General features: G+C 49.7%; 2 protein-coding genes across 2 annotated transcripts; one reads left to right on the top strand and one right to left on the bottom strand.

Annotated features, from left to right (window-relative positions):
- The first annotated feature begins 5,182 nt into the window (after nt 1–5,182).
- LOC128969327 (vitamin D3 hydroxylase-associated protein-like) lies at nt 5,183–16,239 on the top strand. The gene is made up of 15 exons (XM_054384143.1): nt 5,183–5,392; nt 6,760–6,873; nt 7,221–7,364; nt 9,070–9,203; nt 9,590–9,796; nt 10,210–10,250; nt 10,467–10,591; nt 11,186–11,311; nt 12,660–12,757; nt 12,927–13,026; nt 13,903–13,946; nt 14,367–14,406; nt 14,866–14,974; nt 15,314–15,459; nt 16,114–16,239. The coding sequence occupies exons 1-15, from the start codon at nt 5,183–5,185 to the stop codon at nt 16,237–16,239; spliced, it is 1,764 nt and encodes a 587-aa protein (XP_054240118.1).
- A 1,075-nt stretch (nt 16,240–17,314) lies between these two features.
- NSUN4 (NOP2/Sun RNA methyltransferase 4) lies at nt 17,315–21,105 on the bottom strand. The gene is made up of 6 exons (XM_054384550.1): nt 20,998–21,105; nt 19,925–20,343; nt 19,613–19,767; nt 19,308–19,462; nt 18,488–18,612; nt 17,315–17,696 (listed from the first exon to the last, which is right to left on the bottom strand). The coding sequence occupies exons 1-6, from the start codon at nt 21,103–21,105 to the stop codon at nt 17,423–17,425; spliced, it is 1,236 nt and encodes a 411-aa protein (XP_054240525.1). The 3' UTR covers nt 17,315–17,422.
- Between the last annotated feature and the right edge of the window lie 84 nt (nt 21,106–21,189).

Below are 21,189 nucleotides of genomic sequence, written 5' to 3'. Positions count from 1 at the left end.
ATTCCTCCTGATTCTAATAAGAATTTAAATATGTTCTCCCCAACTCATGTTTCATTTTACATCCAGGTAAGCAACTGAACAAAGTTGAGAGATGGAGTGATCAGACAATCTATCTTTATTCATCTTTACCTTGATTTGCAAGGTTTTATTTGTGGTTTGCTTTTGGGTGTGTGCAAATCAAACTTTGTATAGTCTCAACAAGGAGGTGTTAGGTCAAGTCTGTTGACCTCTTAGGATATTTGCATTAGAGACACCAGCACCAGGAGCCCAGACATTCATTGCAAACAAGTTTCAAGGGAGGAGCTAGCTGAAGCAGCTAAAAGCAAATGTTAAAAAAAAAAATAGGAGAAATGAAACAAACATAGCAGGGCTCACCCTTGAAAACACACAAAAAAAGCAAGAATTAGGGTTGGTACCTCTTTCACTATGAAACTGCTGCATAAATCCTCATCTTCCCAAACAGTCTTAATCTGCTCTCTTTTTTCTTTTTTTTTTCTTCTTTTTTGTTCCTTTTTTCCTCTTTTTCCTCTTTTTTCCTCTTTTTTCCTCTTTTTCCTTCCTTTCCTTCCTTTCCTTCCTTTCCTTCCTTTCCTTCCTTTCCTTCCTTTCCTTCCTTTCCTTCCTTTCCTTCCTTTCCTTCCTTTCCTTCCTTTCCTTCCTTTCCTTCCTTTCCTTCCTTTCCTTCCTTTCCTTCCTTTCCTTCCTTTCCTTCCTTTCCTTCCTTTCCTTCCCCCCTCCTATTTCCCCCCTCTTTTGTTTTCTTTTTAAAAATTTTTATCTTTTTCCTTTTTTTTTTTCCCCCTTATCATTCTCTTGCTTTGCACTCAAATGACCTGGCTCCTCCCCTACCCTGCTTGCCCATGGTGAGACCAGTGAAAATCCCAGCCCAACTTCTTGCTGTAAGCTTTGTGCTCACCCATGAAGCAGATAGGAATATCCCAGTCCTTGATCATCAGGGTGCTGAGCTCCCTGCTGTCACTTCGTGCAGACCTGTGCAAGACACCAGGCATGAAGGAAGAAGTAGGGATGCTCCTGGACTTTTATCTCTCCTTTGGTGCTGTTGTAAGTTGTGAGTAGGATCCATACAACCTACTCAGCTATGGAGAGGCCCAAGGAAAATAGTGCAATATGCATGAATGTGGGAAAGATGTAGGGACGGTCAGGAGAGAAAGCAGCCCCTGCTGTTGGAGGTTAGTATGGGAGGATTCTTTCTCCATCCTATTGCAGTTTGCTCAGGGAGAGTCAACAGGGTCCTGGCTGAGTGATGTTAAAAGGAGTTGCCAGAAAGAGACTCTCACCTTTGAGCCAGCGTTCTTGGTTGTTGGAGAGGTGTAGATTAAGTAATGGCAAGTCTCTAACCAGCTGTTAGGTCCTGTGAGTGTTGGTGCAGTTGGACTGGACTTGAGGAAAGTTTTATGCTTCCATTAGATATTCCAGGCTGAAATGAGTCAGAAACTGGAGAGTTCCCAGAGTACAATTTAGTTATTCAGCCCTCTGAGCCAACTGGAACAACCTCTCCAGAGGGGGCTAGTCTATTTCACTGTGATTTCAGCATTTTGTGAAATGGCTTTAAGATTCCCTCAGAGCAGCACAGTTAACATAGCTCATTTTGTAAACTGTTGTGAAAAAGTGCATCAGTGTTTGGTTCCAAACACACCACCATGAGATACAGCTGTCAGGGTTTATTCTTTGTCATTTTAATCACAACTGAATCCAAGGTGACTTGTAATTATTACACATTTAGATGAAAGAGAGTTTAGTTATAGGAAGTTTCTGTCACAGCCCTGCCTGCTTGAGGATTGAAGGTGTTGGATGGAGTGTGGTGGCATCAAGTCAGTGCAGTTTTGATTTGCAAAGACAGTGCAGCCCTTGCTGGGGACAGGAGTGGGCTGTTGGAGTTGGTCTAACTGTGTCTGTTCTGTGCTGGTCCAAAGTGAAGATGATGTTGTGGGTGCCACAATCAAATCCCAGACCAGCTGCTAGAGGCTGAGTCTTCTTGTGAAAAGGGTCTTGGTTTTCATTTTGACATCTCTAGGGAGTTTGGTCTCGGATCTGGATCAATTCAGGCAAGAAAAACATTGTGAACTGTTGCCCTTGTTCTTTCTGTTTAGGGCACACCAGTGAAATATGGAGGAGTGAACACAGACCTGCAAGTCAGGCAGTTCTCTCCCTTCTGCTATGGACTTGAGATTTGCTTTGAGACATCCCTTTGCTTCTCTGCCTTGGTTTCTCCATAGGGGCAGTGGCCTCTTTCTCAGCAGACTTTTCTCCCAAGCATCCCTTGCTCCTCTTTGTGGCTCCACACAAAGCCACCGCTGTGACCCAGTCCGTCCACCTCTGTGTAGCTGCTCCTCTCAGTGGCAGGGACTCTTTTACTTTCACATGGATCTTGGAGTATCTCAGCAGGTCTATTCAGAGGATGCAAAAAAGGCTTGGATTTTGAAACCATCACAGTCCTGAGGATGGATTCACCCTTCACTCCCCACTGCCTGTGTCCCTGCTGCAGGCTTTGGTAGGAACCTTGGGGCTGTCTATGACCGTGCTGTGGCAGGAGGATCCATACCTGAAGGAGGTGGAGGTGCTTGCACACTGATAGGAAAAGGGGCTTCCTCAGCAGCATCCAGCCATCTGAAAAGGCAGCTGCATGCTTGTAATTTTGCACTTTGAAACATCCGCTGCACACTGCCAGCTCTGCCTCCATTAAACATTTGCCAAGCGTCTAAAGGGCAGGATGGGAACACAGGTCCCAGTGCACAAGCTGATGGGAGAAGCCAATACCCTGGCATTTCCCATCATGGGGGGAAAAAAAACCTCCCACATCTGCTCAGCCCACAGTAGAGGTTATGTTGCTGTCCTGTAGAGAAAGAGCCCACCTCTGCCTCAGGAAGCCCTTGGAGGCTGGGAGAGGGCTGAGCGTGGCTGCTTGCTGATCCCATTCACACACAGCTTCTGGAGGCAGCTGCTCCGTGGTGCAAGAGCTGGTGGGCTGCAAGCATGTCCCCACACTGCTGCTCTCATAAAGCCAGCAGTGCCATAGCTGAGGAGGCACAGAACACAGAAAACGACCAGCTGAATCTGTTACCATGTAGCTAACAGCTGTCAGCTTCATAAATTCACAGGTTGCATTGGGCTGGAAGGGATCCTCAAACGTCACCTCGCCCAAATCCCCTGCAGTATACTAGCAGGGACACCTCCCCCTAGATAAGGCTGCCCAGGGCCTCATCGAGTCTGTTTCTGAATGCCCCCAGGAATGGGGCCTCATCCACATCCCTGGGCAACCTGTTTCAGTATTTTACCACTCTCATTGTAAAGAAATTCCTCTTAAATCTACCCTGCTCCAGTTTCAAACCATTGCCCCTCGTCCTATCACTACAAGCCCTTCTAACTAGTCCTTCCTCAGCCTTCCTGTAGGTCCCCTTCAGATATTGAAATGTAGTTTTAAGGTCTCACCAGAGCCTTCTCTTCTCCAGGCTGAACAGCCCCAATTCTTTCAGCCTGTCTTCACAGGAGAGGTGTTCCAGCCCTCTGATCATCTTTGTGGCCCTCCCCTCCACCAGCTCCAGGAGGTCCATGTCTCTCTCGTGTTTGGGGCTCTAGAGCTGGACACAGTACTTCAGGTGAGGTTTCACCAGAACAGAGTAGAGTGGCAGAATCACCTCTCTTGATCTGCTGGCCATGCTTCTTTTCATGCAGCCCAGGATGCCATTGACCATCTGGGCTGCAAGTGCACACTGTTGGCTCATGTCCAGCTTCTTGCCCACCAGTACCCCAAAGTCCTTTTCTATAGAGCTGCTCTCAATTTCATCATTCCCCAGCCGGTATTGACATTGAGGATTACTCCCAACCTAGGTGCAGGACCTTACACTTTGTCTTATTTAACCTCATGAGATTCTCCTCAGCCCACTTCAGCCTGTCCAGGTCCCCCTGGATGGCATCCCATCTTTCAGTCTTATGCACCACTCAGCTTGCTATCATCTGCACATTTGCTGAGGGTGCCTCAATCTCACTCTCCAGTCAGAGTTTCTTAGAGGGTGCCAAAGACAATTTTGTAGAGAGTCCTTCACAAATTCCCCCAGTTAAGAACAGAGAGAAGAATATTCCCTATGGACACAGAAAACAATGGAGAATTCTTAGAACTGCTAAGAATGAGCATGACAATGGATGAAAAATCAAGCATTAGAAGACTGCCTAGAACTGATGGGAGAAGGCTCTTATCTTCCTTTCCATAGCCAGTTCCATGCTCTGTTGGAACAGGATCAGGTTCTGGGCCTGTAGGCATCAAGTGCAACCTCACAAAGTTCTATAATGCACAATCTCTCTGCCCAAAAGCATTTTTTCAAGGCAGTACCCATAGGAGGACACACCATCCACAGCCAGCAGAGATTACAGACAGAATGTGACATTAGTTTGGGGCCTGATGTTGGCTGGTTTGTTGCCTTCAGCTCAGCTCATGGTTCTTGCATGCTTGTAGTGAGAAGCATCTGTGCTGGAAAGACCTCACACACTAGTTGTCCTAATATCTGTTGGGAATAGTTTCCTTTTGGCCTGCAGTTCTCTGGGATTTTCCACTCCTAAGGCAATACCAGCATGCTCTGTCACATGGTGGAACAGCCTTCCCTTCTGGTGCATGAGACATCATGGTAGTGCTGAGCCCTATTCCAGAGGCCTCCTGAAACAGCCTCTGGCCACCATGGGAGCAGCATAGCCTAAGGGATTTGCAAGAGTGAGTGAGAGCCCCACAGCTGTGTATCCTCTCATCATACCATTCCCCATTCCCATGCAGGGCAGTTTGCTGATTTCAAGCTGTTTTTTCCCCTTCTCCCATTGTCCTCTCAGACTACACAGGAAATAGGAGAGCAGCTGTTTCCTCACTACTTTTGTTCAGCTGCTATCACAGCCCTTCCTCCCCACTGGAGAACTTCCCACCCTCCAGAAAGCTCCCCTGAACCTGAGGTGCCAGGGTTCACTGGCTGAACACCACCTTTTCCATTTCCCAATCATTCTCCACTGCATGCTCCACTGAGGGCAGCTTTGCAGGGGTCAGCTTTGGACTTACAAACTATTTGCTGACCCAGGTCAGTGGTGCTGGGAGGAGGGACAAGTCTGGAGAATCAGGGAAGGTGTTTTTCTCCTGCCTTGCTTTTCTTTCTCACTCCAACCCTGGAGAGCAAAAGGCCACGTTATGATCCAGCAACAGCTAAAACAGCTCCTGCCAGGGAGAGAGGTGGATCCTTCTGCTGTCCTAGTCTTGCTCTGTGGCTCAGCAGCAGCTGTGGTGGTCTGGAAATGGCTGAGCAAAAGGCAAATCGAAAAGAAAATGGAAGAGGCTCGGAGGACCCGGGATGAAGGTGTGAAGAAAATGGCAAAGATTGTCCAGCAGTTCAGGGAGCAGGTAACCCATCCTTCTGGGGGATCTGAGCTCCACCAAGGTGTCTGCTGATTGGTTCTCAGCTCTTCTTTCCAGATCATCCCTCCATAGCTTTTATAATGAGGAATCTGGGGGAGGTGTCCCAGTAACAAGAGGAAAGTTTGCCTTGGGAAGAAAGGAGATCAGTGTTCTCCTCAAGCTGGCTGAGATGTGGTGGGAGTCTATGGCCAGGAGAGTGTGAATCACTCACTGGGAAGACTTTTCTGGACAGTGCAGGTCATGAAGAACTAGCCCTTCATTGATCCAAAAGTTCTTTGGGGATCTAGAAATGTCTGTTGCCTACGTGGGTAGAAACAAGAAGGATTTTTTCTCTTCCTAGTACTGTTTACACATCTGTCACCCCTGTTTCCTTTTCTTTAAAACCTGGCTTCTGGATGGCTCTTGGAGAGCCTTTAAAAGAGTTTTCACTACATTTCCCAGCAAGTGAGGCCATCTGGCCCAGCAGGCTGCTCAGAAGATGCTTGGCCTAACTTAACAATAATGACGCACAAGGCATTCAGTGTCCCTTGGCAACAACAAGGACACAACATGGGGATGAACAAGGCAAGCACCAAACCAGTATGGATGTGGCCCCAAATTCCTACTGCAGCACTGCTTTCTAACCACCTTTACTTCCTGCTCCTTTGCTTCTTCTGAGTAGGTAATGGTTAAACCAGCTCATGTTTCCACAGGTAATGGACCTGGAGATAAAGCATATCACCTCCATCTGAGATGTATCTATACAACCCTTTTTCTTAAATATATATACATAAAGATGACAGAAAATCTTAACATAAGCTGGTGGCACTGAGAAGTGCCAATTTTCTTCATGTGAGTAGACCTGACTCTCCTGTGAGCCCCTACAAAGTTCTTTGAAGTGTGCTGGGCTACAGCTGTTGGATGTTTGTCCTCACACCAGGCTGACTCACACTGCCTGTACCTGTTCTGAGGGGTGAGGGACCAGCCTGAGCTTTGTGTGCAAGGACTTGGGTGCCTTCTGCCCAGGCTGGTGTTTGCTCAACAGAGATTAGCTCTTGGTGGACTTATCCACTGACTCCCCCTGTAGTGCCAGAGAGAAGGCTCTGTTACAAGGAATTGCCTTGTCTTCTTCTGCAGTGGCTTCATGAAGCTCTTCTATACCTTCAGAGGCAGGCAGGCTCCTGGTTTTGCATCATGTTCATGTCATCCAAACTCAGGATGAAACACTCAGCAGCTCAAGGTTTGAACCCTCACATGCAGGGTCTGCCTTTCCATCAAGCTCTGTTGATAACGTTGGCAAAGCTTAAGACACCCTCTGAGCCAAAGGCTAACTGGAGCTGCTGTTCTGACACCCTCTTCACCTTCCCTTGCAGATCCCTAGTGTCCAGACAGATGCTATCCTGTCCCTGCCCCTGCTGGAACTCGCTGGGAGACTGCAGGAAGGGTCTCTGTCCCCCAGGACTGTCCTCTACACCTACCTAGAGAAGGTGAGTGCCTTTTTGCAGTGTGGTGGGCAAATCACTTGTGCTCTCCATGCCATGATGTGTGGTGTGGTGGCTGAGGATGCTTGTTGGAGCTGGTGATTATGACAAGTCTTCAGTATTTATCAGATAGCAGGAGAAAGATACAAAGAGGCAAGGATCAGTCTGTCTCCTGGGTCTGACCCATCACTGGGCAGATCTTTGAGAAGGCTTGAGTTGGAATGCTCTGGGAATGAGGTTACCATTCATGCCAAGCCACCAGCTCTTGTTTTGAAGACCCAGGTAGCTACTGAATGCAGCTGTGTCACAGTGCTGTTCTCAACTAATACCTCGTTCCCCATGTGTCTGAAAAGGCTCTGGAAGTGACCCAGCAAACAAACTGCTTGCGACATTTTATCCCAGAGTGTGAGGAGCAGCTCCAGAAAATAGAACAGCAGAAGGAGAAAGGGCTGCTCTATGGCATCCCCATCAGCATCAAGGATCACATCGGCCACAAGGTACCCTCTGGGCTGGGTACTGAGGTGGTGGGACACAGAAAATGGGGAAGGGGCCCAATCCCTCTCTGCTTGCACTATGGGAAGCCTGGGTGGGTCAGAGGCTATGGCCCCACATCTCATTGCAGCTCAAAGCCTGGCATTTAGAAGCCATCTTCCACCAAACAACAGGGAATGAATAGTTATGCACCCAAATGATTGCTCCTGGGAGGCAGCACAAGCTGGGCTACATGGTCATTTAATCTGTAACTCAGGCTTCTGCTCTGAGGTTTGCAGTATCAAGGGTAAGAACATGACTCAGCTTCTAGAAAGTCATTAGTAGCAGGAACTGTTAACCTCAAAAACCTCTTGTGCTGTAGCCTTGCCACTGAGCCCCTTAGACAGGGGCCTGTGCATGAGATGCACCAGGGACCACCTCACAGACAAGCCCTCATGAGGGCTGATCACACATGAGCTGAATTTGTTAGGCAGTCTCCTCCAGGCTGGAGAGGTGAGCACAAGCCAACCTCAGGAGGTTCAACAAGACCAAGGGCAGGGTCCTGCAGCTGGGTCGAGGCAATCCCAAGCACAAATCCAGGCTGGGCAGTGACTGGCTGGAAAGCAGCCCTGAGGAGAGGGACTTGGGGGTGCTGGTGGATGAGAAGCTCACCATGAGCTGTCAATGTGCACTTGCAGCCCAGAAAGCCAACTAGAGCCTGGGCTGCATCAGGAGAAGTGTGGCCAGCAGGTCAAGGGAGGTGATTCTCCCCCTCTGCTCAGCTCTGCTGAGACCCCACCTGGAGTACTGCATCCAGTTCTGGAGCCCCTATTACAAGAGGGATCTGGACATGCTGGAAGGTGTCCAGAGAAGGGCCACCAGGATGAGCAGAGGGCTGGAGCACCTCTGCTATGAGGACAGACTGAAAGAGTTGGGGCTGTTCAGTCTGGAGAAGAGAAGGCTCTGAGGTGACCTTCTTGTGGCCTTCCAATATCTGAAGGGGGCTACAAGAAAGCTGGGGAGGGACTTTTTAGGCTATCAGGGAGTGACAGGACTAGGGGGAATGGAATCAAGATGGAAGTGGGGAGATTCAGGCTGGACATGAGGAAGAAGTTCTTCCCCATGAGAGTGGTGAGAGCCTGGAATGGGTTGTGCAGGGAGGTGGTTGAGGCCCCATCCCTGGAGGTGTTTAAGGCCAGGCTGGATGAGGCTGTGGCCAGCCTGCTGTAGTGTGAGGTGTCCCTGGCCATGGCAGGGGGGTTGGAACTGGCTGATCCTTGTGGTCCCTTCCAACCCTGACTGATTCTATGATTCTATGTTTGCTTTACCAACACTGTCTAGAGTGCTGTAAGCCCAAAGCAAGTCCCAGACACCAAGGCTACCTGAAAAGGATCACACTGTGTTTGCCTGGAATGTGTAGTTTCTTCTTGAATGCATGAACAAAGACCTGGCTTGATCCTGAACTTTCTATGGAGTTGCACATGGGTCAGGGGAGAGAAATAGCATAGAAATGAGCAAGGACAGCTTCAGCCCAAGCCTTAACCCTGTGAGTTCTTGGCAGCCCTCTGTCAAGGATTAAAGGAGGGAGAGGACTTGGTCCTTTGCGAAGAGCTTGCAAAAGGGAGTGGGTTAGTACCAACCCCTCTCCCAAAAAGGGGACACCAAATCAGCCTTCCAAAACTGCAGGACAGCTGCACTGGCTGTGTCCATTGTCACTTTTCCTCTCTGCAGGGGCATCTGTTAACCTGTGGGCTCGTGCAATGCCTGGGCACTCCAGTGCAGGATGACAGCGTCCTAGTCAAGGTTCTGAAGAAACAGGGAGCCATCCCATTTGCAATGACCAATGTGCCACAAACCCTCTTCTGGTAATATATGTCATTAGAAAATCTTCCCCTGGTTGTGCTCCTGAAGTTAAACCCCAGCCTGTAGGTCCTGAGACAGGATTCTTCATTCCTGTCTCCTAAGATGAGTGCCTCTTCCAACAGCTGCCAACAATCTCAGTTCAACTGCATATAGATTTAAGATAAGATTAAAAGGAAAAAACCCCAAACCCTACCAAGACAAGAGAAATCAAGTGCACTTGTGCATGGGAGGGGGAGCTGAGGCTCATGGGAAAGAGCTGTGTCCTGAGGGATTTACAGGAAGGCAGGATGGGGCTGGCTCTGCCACATAAGCTCACTGCAAAGAAGAGCCAACAAGCTCAAGGTGTTAAACATTAGATCACCCACTTGTTTGGTTTTCTTCTCCCCAGCTATGACTGCAGCAATCCCATCTTTGGCAAGACCTTGAACCCTTTCAACCACCAGAAGAGCTCCGGGGGCTCCTCAGGAGGAGAGGGAGCTCTGATCGCAGCAGGAGGCTCCATTCTGGGCATTGGCTCAGACTCTGGTGGCAGCATCCGCTTGCCATCCAGCTTCTGTGGGCTTTGTGGGCTCAAACCCACAGCCCAAAGGCTCAGGTAGGTGCTGGGGTCTGCCTTTCCCACTCTGCAAGGAGCCTGCCAAGTATTAAACTCAGCAGAAGGGGCAAGGTACTCAGTGAGTACCTGGGGGCAAAAGAGAGGACAGTCTCTTAAAGGCTGGCTTACTGTGCTCATCTCCCAAGAGGCAGTGTTGTTAGGATTTGTGGGGAAGTGGCCAGGTTTTCCTTGTAAATGTGGCCTGGAGTTAAAAGGGGAAAGGGGTCTAAGGTGGTTACGTTATGCCAAAATGGAACAAAGATTTCTTGGTTTGGTTTAGTTTTCATTTTGACCAACATTTTATCCCTTCTGGCTTGGGTCCTGAAGCAAAGACCTCACTGTGCTATTCAAAGGCATCAGGAGCATCTCACCATTACTGAGAGGCCAATATACTTCTTTTTCTTTTCCCACAGCTTGTCTGGAGTGGGTGGCCCAATCAATGGGATCCTGGCAGGTATATGAATTTTTCATTGCTTTTCTCTAGATGCTGTGAGGAGTCCTATGTCCTCCTCTAGACTTAAGACAACCAAGATACATCTGGAGTCCCTCTGAAACATCCCACTTCACTGCCTGGTCATCCCTTGCAGCCAGCATGGCTGTGCAGAGGGGTAAACCCATGTTTGATGCACACATTTTCTCAGTGTAGACATTTGCTCTCATCCCACTCCAGTTTCTTGTGCTCTGGGTCCAATGGCAAGGGATGTGGACAGCCTGGCCCTGTGCATGAAGGCACTGCTCTGCCAGGAGATGTTCCAGCTGGACCCCACTGTGCCTCCCATGCCCTTTAATGAGGAGGTAAGTCCTTAAGGGCCCTGGTTCTTCTAAGGGTGCTTCATGCTCCACACGTGTTTTATAAGGGGCCAGTTACCTTTACAGTGCTGGTTCCCAGCAACTTGTTAACTCTTTTTGAGGGCATAATTCATAATCATTAGGAAAAAAAAAGAGGTTAATAAGTAGATATCCTTTCTGCCTTCCCAGCTGACATGTAGTTTATCAGATTGAGGGACCCCAGAAAAGAGTGAGGAGGAAAGCAATACCAGGAGTAAAAAGTTGGAGATTTTAAGGAGAAGATGAGACAGGATCAGAAACTCCTGCAGCACACTCCTGACAATTCATGTCTTTTCCTTTTGCAGCAGATGAACTTCAGGAGTTTTTTTTCCACCTCCATCTTTTTTAGCAAGAGTTGAATCTATCTGAAGGGAGGGAGGAAGGGGAGGCTGGTGAAAAAGGCAAGGGTGAAGGAAAGGGTAACCTACAAACAGCAAGCCAGAAAATTAGTTACTTCTTAATATCTGGACCTTTTGTCCCCTTCCACACTGGGCTTCAGCGTGGGGACAGTCCTGCTGCCAGCAGGGTTAGAAATGCTTCCTTGGTGGCTCTTTGCTCCAGGTGTACTCCAGCTCTGCTCCCCTGCGGGTCGGGTACTACGACACGGACGGCTACTTCCCGCTGCCCCCCTGCATGCGGCGGGCAGTGCAGGAAACCAGGGCGGCTCTGCAGGCAGCTGGGCACCAGGTGAGCACAGCCACCCCACCCTCTTCTCCCCCAGGTGTCCCCAGCTTTGCCCCTTGCTGCTGAAATCACCCTTCAGAAACCAGACACAGACCCCAAGCCTAGCTGTGGGATAAATGAGCTACCAGAGATAAGGGATGAAGTTACTCCAGCCACGCACACAATGCAGACACTCTGCCTACCCTGGCTGGCAGTGCAAGTCCTAGGGAAATAGCACAGGCAGTTAGCAAGCTGGTACCTTTTTAAACTGTACTCAGCACTGGTGTGGCTGCACCTCACATACTGTGCTCAGTTTTGGGCCCCTTGCTACAAGAAGGACATGAGGGGCTGGAGTGTGTCAAAAGAAAGGCAACAAAGCTGATGAGGGGTCTAGAGAACAGGTCTTAGGAAGAGTGGCTGAGAGAACTGGGGTTATTTAGCCTGGAGAAAAGGAGGCTCACAGGAGACCTTCTTGCTCTCTACAATTATCTGAAAGGAGGTTGTAGTGAGCAGGGTGTTGGTCTCTCCTCTCAAGTAACAAGTGATAGGACAAGAAAAAATGGCCTCAAGTTCCACCAGGAGAGGTTTAGATCGGGCATTAAAAAAAGAAGTCTTCATCAAAAGGGTTGTCAAGTGTTGGCCAGGAAAGCAGTGGAGTCACTGGCCCTGGAAATATTTAACAGACACATAGCTGTGGTGCTTATGATGTAGTTTAGTGATGGACTTAGCAGTGCCAGGTTGATGGTTGGACTTGATCTTAAAGTTTTTTCTTGATCAGTTCTGTGATTCAAGGGGACAGGGGTAAAACAAATCCATCTCTGACCTGGTGACTGTGGTCTACTCCAGACAGCAGCATCCATAAAATGCTGCATTTGGCTCTGGAATGTTGTTCTGGCATTTTTTAGGTCTGTTGTTCCTCAGGAGGGCTTTCACAGGTGTTTTGCCCCTTCTTCCCCGATGTCCATGGAGACTTCTATCCTTCTTGGACCACTGAGGGAAAAGGACTATGGGAAATGGGGTGGCATGTGGAAATGTGCCGGGGTGCTTTTTATAGCAAAGGGAATCCATGGCTGAGCAGGTGTCAATTCTGCTGGCATGGGTGGGAACCTGGTGCAGTTTCTGGCCCAGTGACTGCTTGGAGCAGGATGGAGGAGGAGACAGCTCTGGAGAGACCTCAGAGCTGAGCCAAACAGCAGTCAGGGAGGAATAATCCCAGGGAGAGGTGCCTGGGCTAGTAAAGAATTGAGCTGCGGGTTCTGTTGGAATGTGGAACCAAGGGTGGTGCTGCTCTGTCTTTGAGGTATAGCCACAGTTGAGCCCTGGAAATTATTCACAACCCCAGGCTGCCACATAATCTTGTGTTCTGGTGCAGCTGGTTCCTTTTTCTCCACCTCGGATCCACTATGTCATGAACGAACTGTTTTTGAAGACCTTTTTTGCTGATGGAGGCCGTGCCTGGTTGGATGTGTTGTAAGTAGGAGCCCTCTGGCAGGAGCGCTGTGAAACACCTCCATCCCCATACCCATGAGCACAGCACACAGGCAAAACAAGCTCCCCTCTCCCATCCCAAATACTGAGGTTTCTGAGAAAGGGCAAACAGCTTCTCTGGCTTGATTCCCCTTCTCTTGTCATCTCTCAGCACAGGAGATATTGTAGATCCATGCTTGAAACCACAGGTGATTTACTGCAAGATCCCAAGGCTGGGGAAGAAGCTGCTGGGTCTGATTCTTAAACCTCTGGTGAGTCCCTGGCCTCAGACTTGAAGCAGAGTGGTGTCAGGAAGACCATGAGATGCCTGAAACCCCAGTGGTGGTACTGAGAGACACTTTTAACTAGCAAGACTGGAATTTCAGGCCAAGACACAAGCTAGCACTTTGGAAAGTCTGTTCTAGACCCCTGCTGGGATTTGTCCAGCACAAAGGGAAAGGAGAGAAGGACCAGATAAAAGCTGAAAAAAGATTCATGCAGAGCCCATAGCAAGTGGTTCTTCATATGCTAAACCTAGCAGTGCCCAGTTTCCTACAGATTCATGCACTGGGATTACTGCAGCAGATGGACTTCAGGTTGAAGCTCTATCACTGTGCAGGAAGCCTCCCAAAGATCACACCTTCATGGGAATTCCTGGTGATTAGTAAAGGCTGGTCCTCACTGTACCCATTTTGCCAACTGAGCATCCTTGTTCAGGGCTTCTCTCCATCATCCTCCATTTTCTCTGCTTCTCTGTCCAGTTGAGTTCTCAGCTGACAGGATGGAAAAGGTAGCAACAAGTCAGAGGCAATCAAATCACTTCCAGAGGTCTTGTTTCTGTGTTGATACCAAGCTAAAAAAAATGTTTGATTTACTGAAAATAATGGAAGGCAACATGGTTCAAGTCAGAGCATTCCTCCATGTGCAGGAAATACTGGGATGGGAGAAACTAATTGGGAACCAACACCCAGGAGTTGGAAGCAAGATCAATTCAGAATCACAAGGAATGTTTTTAATCGTCACCATCCTTCACCTTCAGTGCAGCATCCCTTGGGACACAGGCAGGACAGGACCAGGGGGTTCCTGGGATGACACAAGTTACTGCCCCCCTGCATCATGTCCCTAACAGGAACCTCTTGCCTCCCCAGTTTCCCCGCCTGGCTGACTACCTGAGCGCTTTGGCCGGAATGCGGTAAGATGGCACCAGTGCCTCTAAGTGTCCATGGTGAGGAGGACTGCATTCACAACAGGCTCTGCTCTGCTCTCTGCAGAGGCTGTCCCACCACTTTGGACATGGCTTCAGCCTTCAGGAAAACATCTTCCTTGTCTTGCACTGCCCCTAGTGTCGTCGTGAAAGGATTGAGTGACTTAGATGAATCAGGTCATACAGGAAGCCTGTGGTGGATGAGCACTAAATCCAACCTCACAGGAGAAACCTTCCACCACTTCTAGACATTTGGTGCTTGGCCATATGCCAAAGGAAACTTCAAACAAACTGTGAAAGATGTCTTGTTTTAAGCCATTGCTAAAATCATGGCATCTTATCAACCTGGAGGATTACCTAGCAATTCCTCCTCAAGTTTAAAAATGTTACTATGATTTCCACCTCCAGGTCAGTGAAGGAGATGTGGAATCACCACCATCAGATAGAGGTATGTTTCGAGGACTTATCACTCCAGCATTATGCTAAAAGTTGAGGGTGTGTCAGGTTGGAGGGTCGTGAGTTAGGAAAGGGGCTGTGCTGGGGAGGAGACAGGACAAAGACACAAAAGAGAGGTAAGAATGGGGTAGATGGGCTTTTCAGTCAACCTTACCAGGACTTTGTTGGTTACCCACTTTGCTCAAGCTCAAACACCCACATTCAACAATCCCAGCACAACAAAGGCTACACTGGGAGTGGGAATGACTAATGAGGATTCTTCCCAGCTCCTGGCCACAGTCTGGCCACGTGCTGAATAGGCAGACACCCGCTCCCTTGCCTTTTCTCTTGAATACAGCTGCCTGCTGCTGCCTCCTTAGCCCCATGCTAGAGCCTGGTGTATACCCTGGAGAAGCCAAGATGCTCCAGGTATCTACATGACCTCCATGTCGCCTCCTCTTCCCTCCCCAAGGTGTACCGCACTGAATTCATCAGCCGGTGGAGGGAACTGCAGCTGGATGTTGTGCTGTGCCCTGTCCTGGGGCCTGCCTTCACCACAGGATACCCTGGGAAACTCCTCAGTAAGTAGGTCTGGGGCCTTCCTGGGAGAGTAAAGGACCACAAGTGTTTGAGACTGGACAGAAACATCCACCACTGTGAAGCTTCATGGCCCACCTGGCATTTTATGGGCATTAGGAAAAGAAATAACTACCATGAAGGCATGTGAGCCGACAGAGTCAAACGTGGATTATGTGATCTGGTGGCACTTGTTCCGTGCTGAACCTGAGCCTGCAGAGGACCAGCCCTGTGCAATATTTCCTCTTGTTCTCAGGGGATTTACTGAATGTGTAATGTGTAACCTTGAAGACAAGAGGCTGTAGCTATCTATCTATCTACATTCTTTCTTCTGCTTCTCTCAGCGGCCATCTCCTCCACAATGCTGTACAATGTCTTGAACTTCCCTGCTGGGGTTGTACCGGTCAGCACGGTGACAGAAGCTGATGAGGAAGAGCTAAAGCTCTACCAAGGATGCTGTGGTGACCCCTGGGACCAAATGCTGAAACAGGTATTTGATATGGAAAGTGGTGGAGCAAGACCGCTGAAGGATGTTCAACTCAGTTTCACTGAAATCAGGGCCTCATAAACATCTCCATCAATATGGGCACAATGCAAAAGATTGCACCTCTACTTTGCATACACCTTGCAACTCCCTTTTATCTCAAGTCCCCCAGAAACATAAGTCACTTAGTTTTGAGGGGACTGGGTTAGCACCCCAAGGCTGGATTACAGGCTGAAACCAAAAAGGAGCCATGCAGCAAAGCTTCTTTGAGTAGGTCCTTGTGACAGCCACAGCTGACAGCACTGTGCTGCACGTTCCTTCTGCTTTGTGACACCTTCACTAGGCCCAGGCCATCAGTAGAGAATGGATCAGGAATGAGCACACTGAAGGAAAAGGGATCTGGCTGCAAGAGCGATCTCAAAGCAGAGTTGGGTGGGAACATCTTGAATGCACTAGCCAGAGCTGACAACCATTTCTACCCCAAGAACAGCAAGAGCCTGCCTTCTGCTCCAGCACGCTAACACTGCTTGAAGGGCAGGGCTCAGCTTTTAACCTCCCCTACTCCCCAGAACAAGCCACATGCCTCAACCAAGCTCCCAAAAGCTACTGGAGATCTGAGCCCCCCCAGGTAAGCCCTCACCACCTGTGTTCCCACTGCAGGCTGTGGCAGGAGCTGTGGGGCTGCCAGTGGCAGTGCAGTGTGTGGCCTTGCCATGGCAGGAGGAGCTGTGCCTGCGGCTGATGAAGGAGGTGGAGACCCTCAGCCGTAAGAAGAGAGCAGCATAGCTTCTACAGTCCCATGCTCTGCAGGACCAGGGGTGAGGCAAAAGGACTTCTGTTCTGCAATCACATTACAGCAAGGAGGAAAGGAGGAAAGAAAATTCATTTCCTGACACCCCTTCTGTGATTCTTGCCAACGAGCACGAATCCTGTAAGGAAGCAAGATGCCACCTAGAGGGCGGGACTGGCTTAAACTGGGTTTAAGTGATGACAAACCCATGAACTGCACCTTCCTGGAAGGATGGACATGTGTGGGCGTTCACCCTCATTTTCATCTATGTTGCCTCTTGTAGAAAGGGTGATGCTGAAAGAAAAGGATTACAAAAGGTCAGTATTTTGTTGCTGACACTGGTGTAACTTCATACGGATGTAACTGTGGACTGCCCTGTAGGGAACAGAGCCATGTCTGCCCTCCCCCTCACCCTATTTTGCTCACAAAAATAAAAATCTAGTTATTAAGCAACTCACCATAAACTCCATCAATCTCTCACTGATGGCTAAGATTGTATGAATCCACAGTTAATACTTAAAATCATACAATCACCTTCCCCTCAGGCATTAAATGGTGTCTAGCATGGGAGTGTTCACACCTTCCCTCTCAACCACAGCTTTCCTGTCTGCAAGGGATGCCACAGTCACTGACCTTTCCACAGCACCATGCTCTTTCCACCACCAGATATCAAGCAGCCCAAGCCCATTTCCAATGTCACAGCACAAGCATTCTTATTCTTATTTCAGGACCTCATTCTGCTCTTTCTGAAGGTAGGAGATAAGAAGAGACAAATGCAACTCAATTATGGAGATGGTGAGATTAGGGACATAAAGGCTGAGATCTCCAGGTGGTGTTTGTTAACCCAAACTTGCTCATGTAGGATCAAAGCAGTCAGACAGGAGGGAGAGAGCAGGATCCACACAAGAGCATTTACTCCATCCCAAGATGGATGGATAGATCACTCTATTAAGACCACCTTCTCTTTCCTAGATTAAACACCTCAGTCTCAAGCAGATAAACAGTCAGAAGACTCCACAGCAGGTCTTTCTCATTTATTCTCTGTGTCTGCAGGAAAAAAAAGCAGACTTCCTCTGAGACACTTTTGAAAAGAAAAATAAATACAAAGCAGCAGTTTTGCTTTCCCTGGAAATTCAAGGCATTTCCTGACAGCCAGCAGACAGGAGTCTGTTGCTGCTTCTAGCGGCGCCGTAATTTGCAGAAATAGGTAGGTCCAAAGTTGGCTGTGAGGTGAGGCAGCACAAGCTCTCCCAGCCGGCACTCCGAGAAGAAGGAAAACGTGTCTTGGAAGAGCGTCCGGAAGGGGCTCAAGTCCTCCACCTGGACACTGATGTTAAACTGGGTTTCTACAATTTCTGCTGCTCTCTCAATCACGTACTCGTTCTGCAGCGGGGAGAGGGAGCACGTAGAATACACCACCTCTCCTCCTGGCTTGGTGGCGAGGATCCCAGCCCTGCAGGCAAGATGAACACACACACCCCATCACAGGAAGCAGAGGGCTGTGAGGGACATCAGCATTCCCAACCACCACAACTGGGAAACCAGTGTGTAACTCATAGGAGGTGAGAGAGAAATCTCCTTAAACTCTGCAGGCTCAGCAATCTCACTGTGTCACTGCAACTTGACTGTTTTAGACCAGGGCAGTATGGGTAAAACAGATTCTTAGATTGATAAAGTACTTAACATGGGGGAGATGCTACTGGAGAGCAGCTGGAGGGAGTAATGTACACTCACCTTCAAAGGAATGGGCTAAGAGTATGTACAGGGGAAGAGGCTCTCACAGTTCAGGCACTACCATGGGTCTCTCTCTAATCTGCTTCCTTATTGTCCCAGCTCACAGCCCATTCAGACTTCCCAGCAAAATGGGGTGATGAAGCACCTCCATGTCTTCCTGTGTGCTGGGAGAGCACATTTAGGAATCCTCCAGGGCTGACTGGAGATCATCACACCAAAGGACAACGCTGTACCCATCCTGTGCCTTAGACCCTCCTCCCTACCTCCTATGGCTGCTGCTGGGGTCCAGAAGGACATTTGATTTGACCAAAACCAATTGCACCTTCTTATGCTTATGTTAATGGCTGAACACCTTTGATGTATTCAACTGCTGCCATTCCAGAAAACTAGTCACAATTTCCACATTTCCCAGTCAGGGACACACAGAGCACCAAGAGGTTTCATTGCTGGCCATGGAGAGCTGCTACTGTAACACAAAGAGCACCAAACCACAACATCAAGTTCACTTACACCAGCAACTGCAGCTGCAGCATGGGCAACATCTGACGCTCCTTGGTTCGCATCTTGTGGAAGATGTTGTTCTCATTCTCCATGACAGAGTGCCTGTCTGTTGTGCAGGGTACATCCACCAGGACCTGCAGCAGCAGAGCTCCTGCTTCAGTTCTGAGCCCAGGACACGCCCAGCAAACCTCCCAGAACAGCCTGCCCCTTACCCAACTCCTCCACCCTTGGCACATACCAAGCAGCTCTTGGTTCCTTGCCATGCTGAAGCTGCCTGAGCACAGGTGTGAACCCACACTAGCCTGTAACTCATCTGGCTGCTTTTGCATTTGGGAATGTGCACACAGACACAGAAAAGGTGGACAACGCCACACTCATGTGTCCTCATTTAACATTAAGACTCCATGTGTCTTCCTGGTAGGTGTTAATGCAGCACCTACATCCACAATCATACATGGCCAGAGCTCCTGCAGTGAAACCTCCCAGACTAACAACCCCAGGTCCCACAACTGGACATGGCTGAGGAACAAGAATTGTTTAATCTTCACATTTAACCTCCTCCAGGTGAAGGATTAAAACAGGGGGTTTAGGGGCTATTACACAGGTAAACAAAGGTACAACTACAGATGCCCATATGCACCAGATTCTGCAGAAAGGGCATAGCAGGAGGATGGATTACTCTAGATATGGCTTAGTTTTCTCTCTTTCTCTGCCATTTAAGATTATGGAAAACTACACAATTACACTGCAGGATAAGCTGCTGTCTTCCTCTGAAACAGGAAGAAATTCACCTAAATGAGTTTATCTTCACCAGTTCCAAACCACCTACCTTATGGAAAGTGCCACCTTCCACCTGCTGCCAGTCCCTTCCATCATAAGATGTGACACTCACAGTTTCCCTGATTTCTTTGGGAACATAGTTACGGAGAACCTGGCACAGCCTCTTTGTCCGGGAAACGGAAACGTCGTTGGCTGCCAGATGCCCTGAAAGGACAAAACAGGCACCCTGTGAGAGTCACTTGCAAAAACACACCTGATGCCCAGAAGTGATTAATGATCAGACATCAATGGGCACAGCACACTCTTCCAGCCCCCTTTTATGCATGGGGACAGGAAACACCCACCTCCACTTACCACAAACACCGGTCTGCAGCAGAGCCAGAGTCTTGCCGCCTGGAGCAGCACAGAGGTCAAGGACGCAGTCACCTGGCTGCACGTTGAGTGCCAGGACAGGCAGGAGAGATGCTGCATCCAGGAGATAATAGTCAAAGAGTCCCAGAATGTCTGGCCTGGAAATCATCAGTTTGCATGGATAAAGCAAACATGCGAAGGGAAAACAGCAGTTAGAAATGAGGATGGGAGCGCAGAGAAGCAGCAAGTGCTCACACACATGCAGCTCCCATGGATGGCAATGAGAGCATGCAGTCTGTGCCAGGGATGTCTCACCGTGCAGGGCGAAAGCGTGTGATGTCACCCCTGGGGAAGGTGTAACACTTGATGTTGGAGCGGATGGAGGCACGGAGCGGTGGTGACATCTCTGCCTGTGTCATCATCTCTGCCTGCATCACTGTCCTGCCTTCGCCAGACCCCTCCTGCGACCTACTTTTCCCTCTCTCCGTCTCTTCCACAGCTGCAACCTTCTCCTTTTGGGGGGCTTCAGAAACAAAATCAGTGGCATTCAGTAGCTCCAGCTCTTGGGTGACATGGTCAGCAGAAGAGAAGTTGTTGATGAGGGCACCATACTTCTGCTCACAGAGCAGGCCAATGCGGACAGAGGGCCACAAGTCCTTCAGGTGCAGGCTGTAGTTCACATCAAAGTGGTGCAGGGCCAGGCGTGTCGAGGGGATGCGGGGAGCCGTGGCAGCCTTGGGGGAAAAAAGTATCAGAGATCATAGAATCATAGAATCAAGAAGGTTGGAAGAGACCTCAAAGATCATTGAGTCCAACCTGTCACCCTAAACCTCATGACTATCTAAACCATGGCACCAAGTGCCACGTCCAATCCCCTCTTGAACACCTCCAGGGATGGTGACTCCACCACCTCCCTGGGCAGCCCATTCCAATGGCCAACCACTCTCTCTGTGAAGAACTTTCTCCTCACCTCCAGCCTAAACCTCCCCTGTTAAAGGACAAAATACCTCCACAGCCCAAGAGTCCCCCCAGCCTCAACGATTTTCCAATGGGAATTCATTGCCAAGTTCTGCACTGCTGAAAGTCCCTGGGGCCTTTCTGCAGCCCCAGAGCCTTACTGCGCTCCTGGCACCCATGGGCTAGCTGGTGGCGCCGGGAACCGCTGGGGACCCGAGGCGAGCATGCACGGAGGGGCCCGCCTGTGTGCGCAGCGGTGTGACAGGTAAGGGAGTATTACAGAGCGCAGAGAGCCGCGGGGGTGAAACGGGAAGACCAGTGGAGTACAAAAGGGTTAACGGGGACAGAAGCGGGGGAGCAGCGCGATGCGGGCGAGCCCCGGCGGCGGGGTCGGCGCCCGCAGGGCAGGGACCCACTCCGGACCCGCTCACCCACTTCTCCTTGTAGCGGTGCCGACGAGGCCCCGGCGCCAGCGCCGGCGGCGGCCCCCGCCGCAGCAGTGCTGCCGCTACCCGCCCGCAGCCGCCCAGCGCCGCCATCGCTCTGCGCCGCCGCCGTCGCTCGCCTTCCGGGGCGGGACCGGCACTAGCACCGGCACCGCTCCGCCGCCGGAGCAGCCCCCG

The sequence above is a fragment of the Indicator indicator genome, chromosome 10 (assembly GCF_027791375.1).
Source record: "Indicator indicator isolate 239-I01 chromosome 10, UM_Iind_1.1, whole genome shotgun sequence".
Classification (NCBI taxonomy): Eukaryota; Metazoa; Chordata; class Aves; order Piciformes; family Indicatoridae; genus Indicator; species Indicator indicator.
Note: the sequence above shows the minus strand (reverse complement) of the source record. Positions and strands in the feature narration are given on the sequence as shown.

What these genes read in the sequence shown, in the direction of transcription:
- NSUN4 (XM_054384550.1), bottom strand. Translation starts at nt 21,105, where the DNA reads ATGGCGGCGCTGGGCGGCTGCGGGCGGGTAGCGGCAGCACTGCTGCGG. An exon ending in ACACGCTTTCGCCCTGCACG is followed by an intron (nt 19,768 to 19,924) that starts GTGAGACATCCC and finishes GATGATTTCCAG; the next exon opens with GCCAGACATTCTGGGACTCT. An exon ending in AAGGTGGCACTTTCCATAAG is followed by an intron (nt 18,613 to 19,307) that starts GTAGGTGGTTTG and finishes CTGCTGCTGCAG; the next exon opens with GTCCTGGTGGATGTACCCTG.
- LOC128969327 (XM_054384143.1), top strand. Translation starts at nt 5,183, where the DNA reads ATGATCCAGCAACAGCTAAAACAGCTCCTGCCAGGGAGAGAGGTGGAT. An exon ending in TCTACACCTACCTAGAGAAG is followed by an intron (nt 6,874 to 7,220) that starts GTGAGTGCCTTT and finishes GTGTCTGAAAAG; the next exon opens with GCTCTGGAAGTGACCCAGCA. An exon ending in AGCGCTTTGGCCGGAATGCG is followed by an intron (nt 13,947 to 14,366) that starts GTAAGATGGCAC and finishes TTCCACCTCCAG; the next exon opens with GTCAGTGAAGGAGATGTGGA.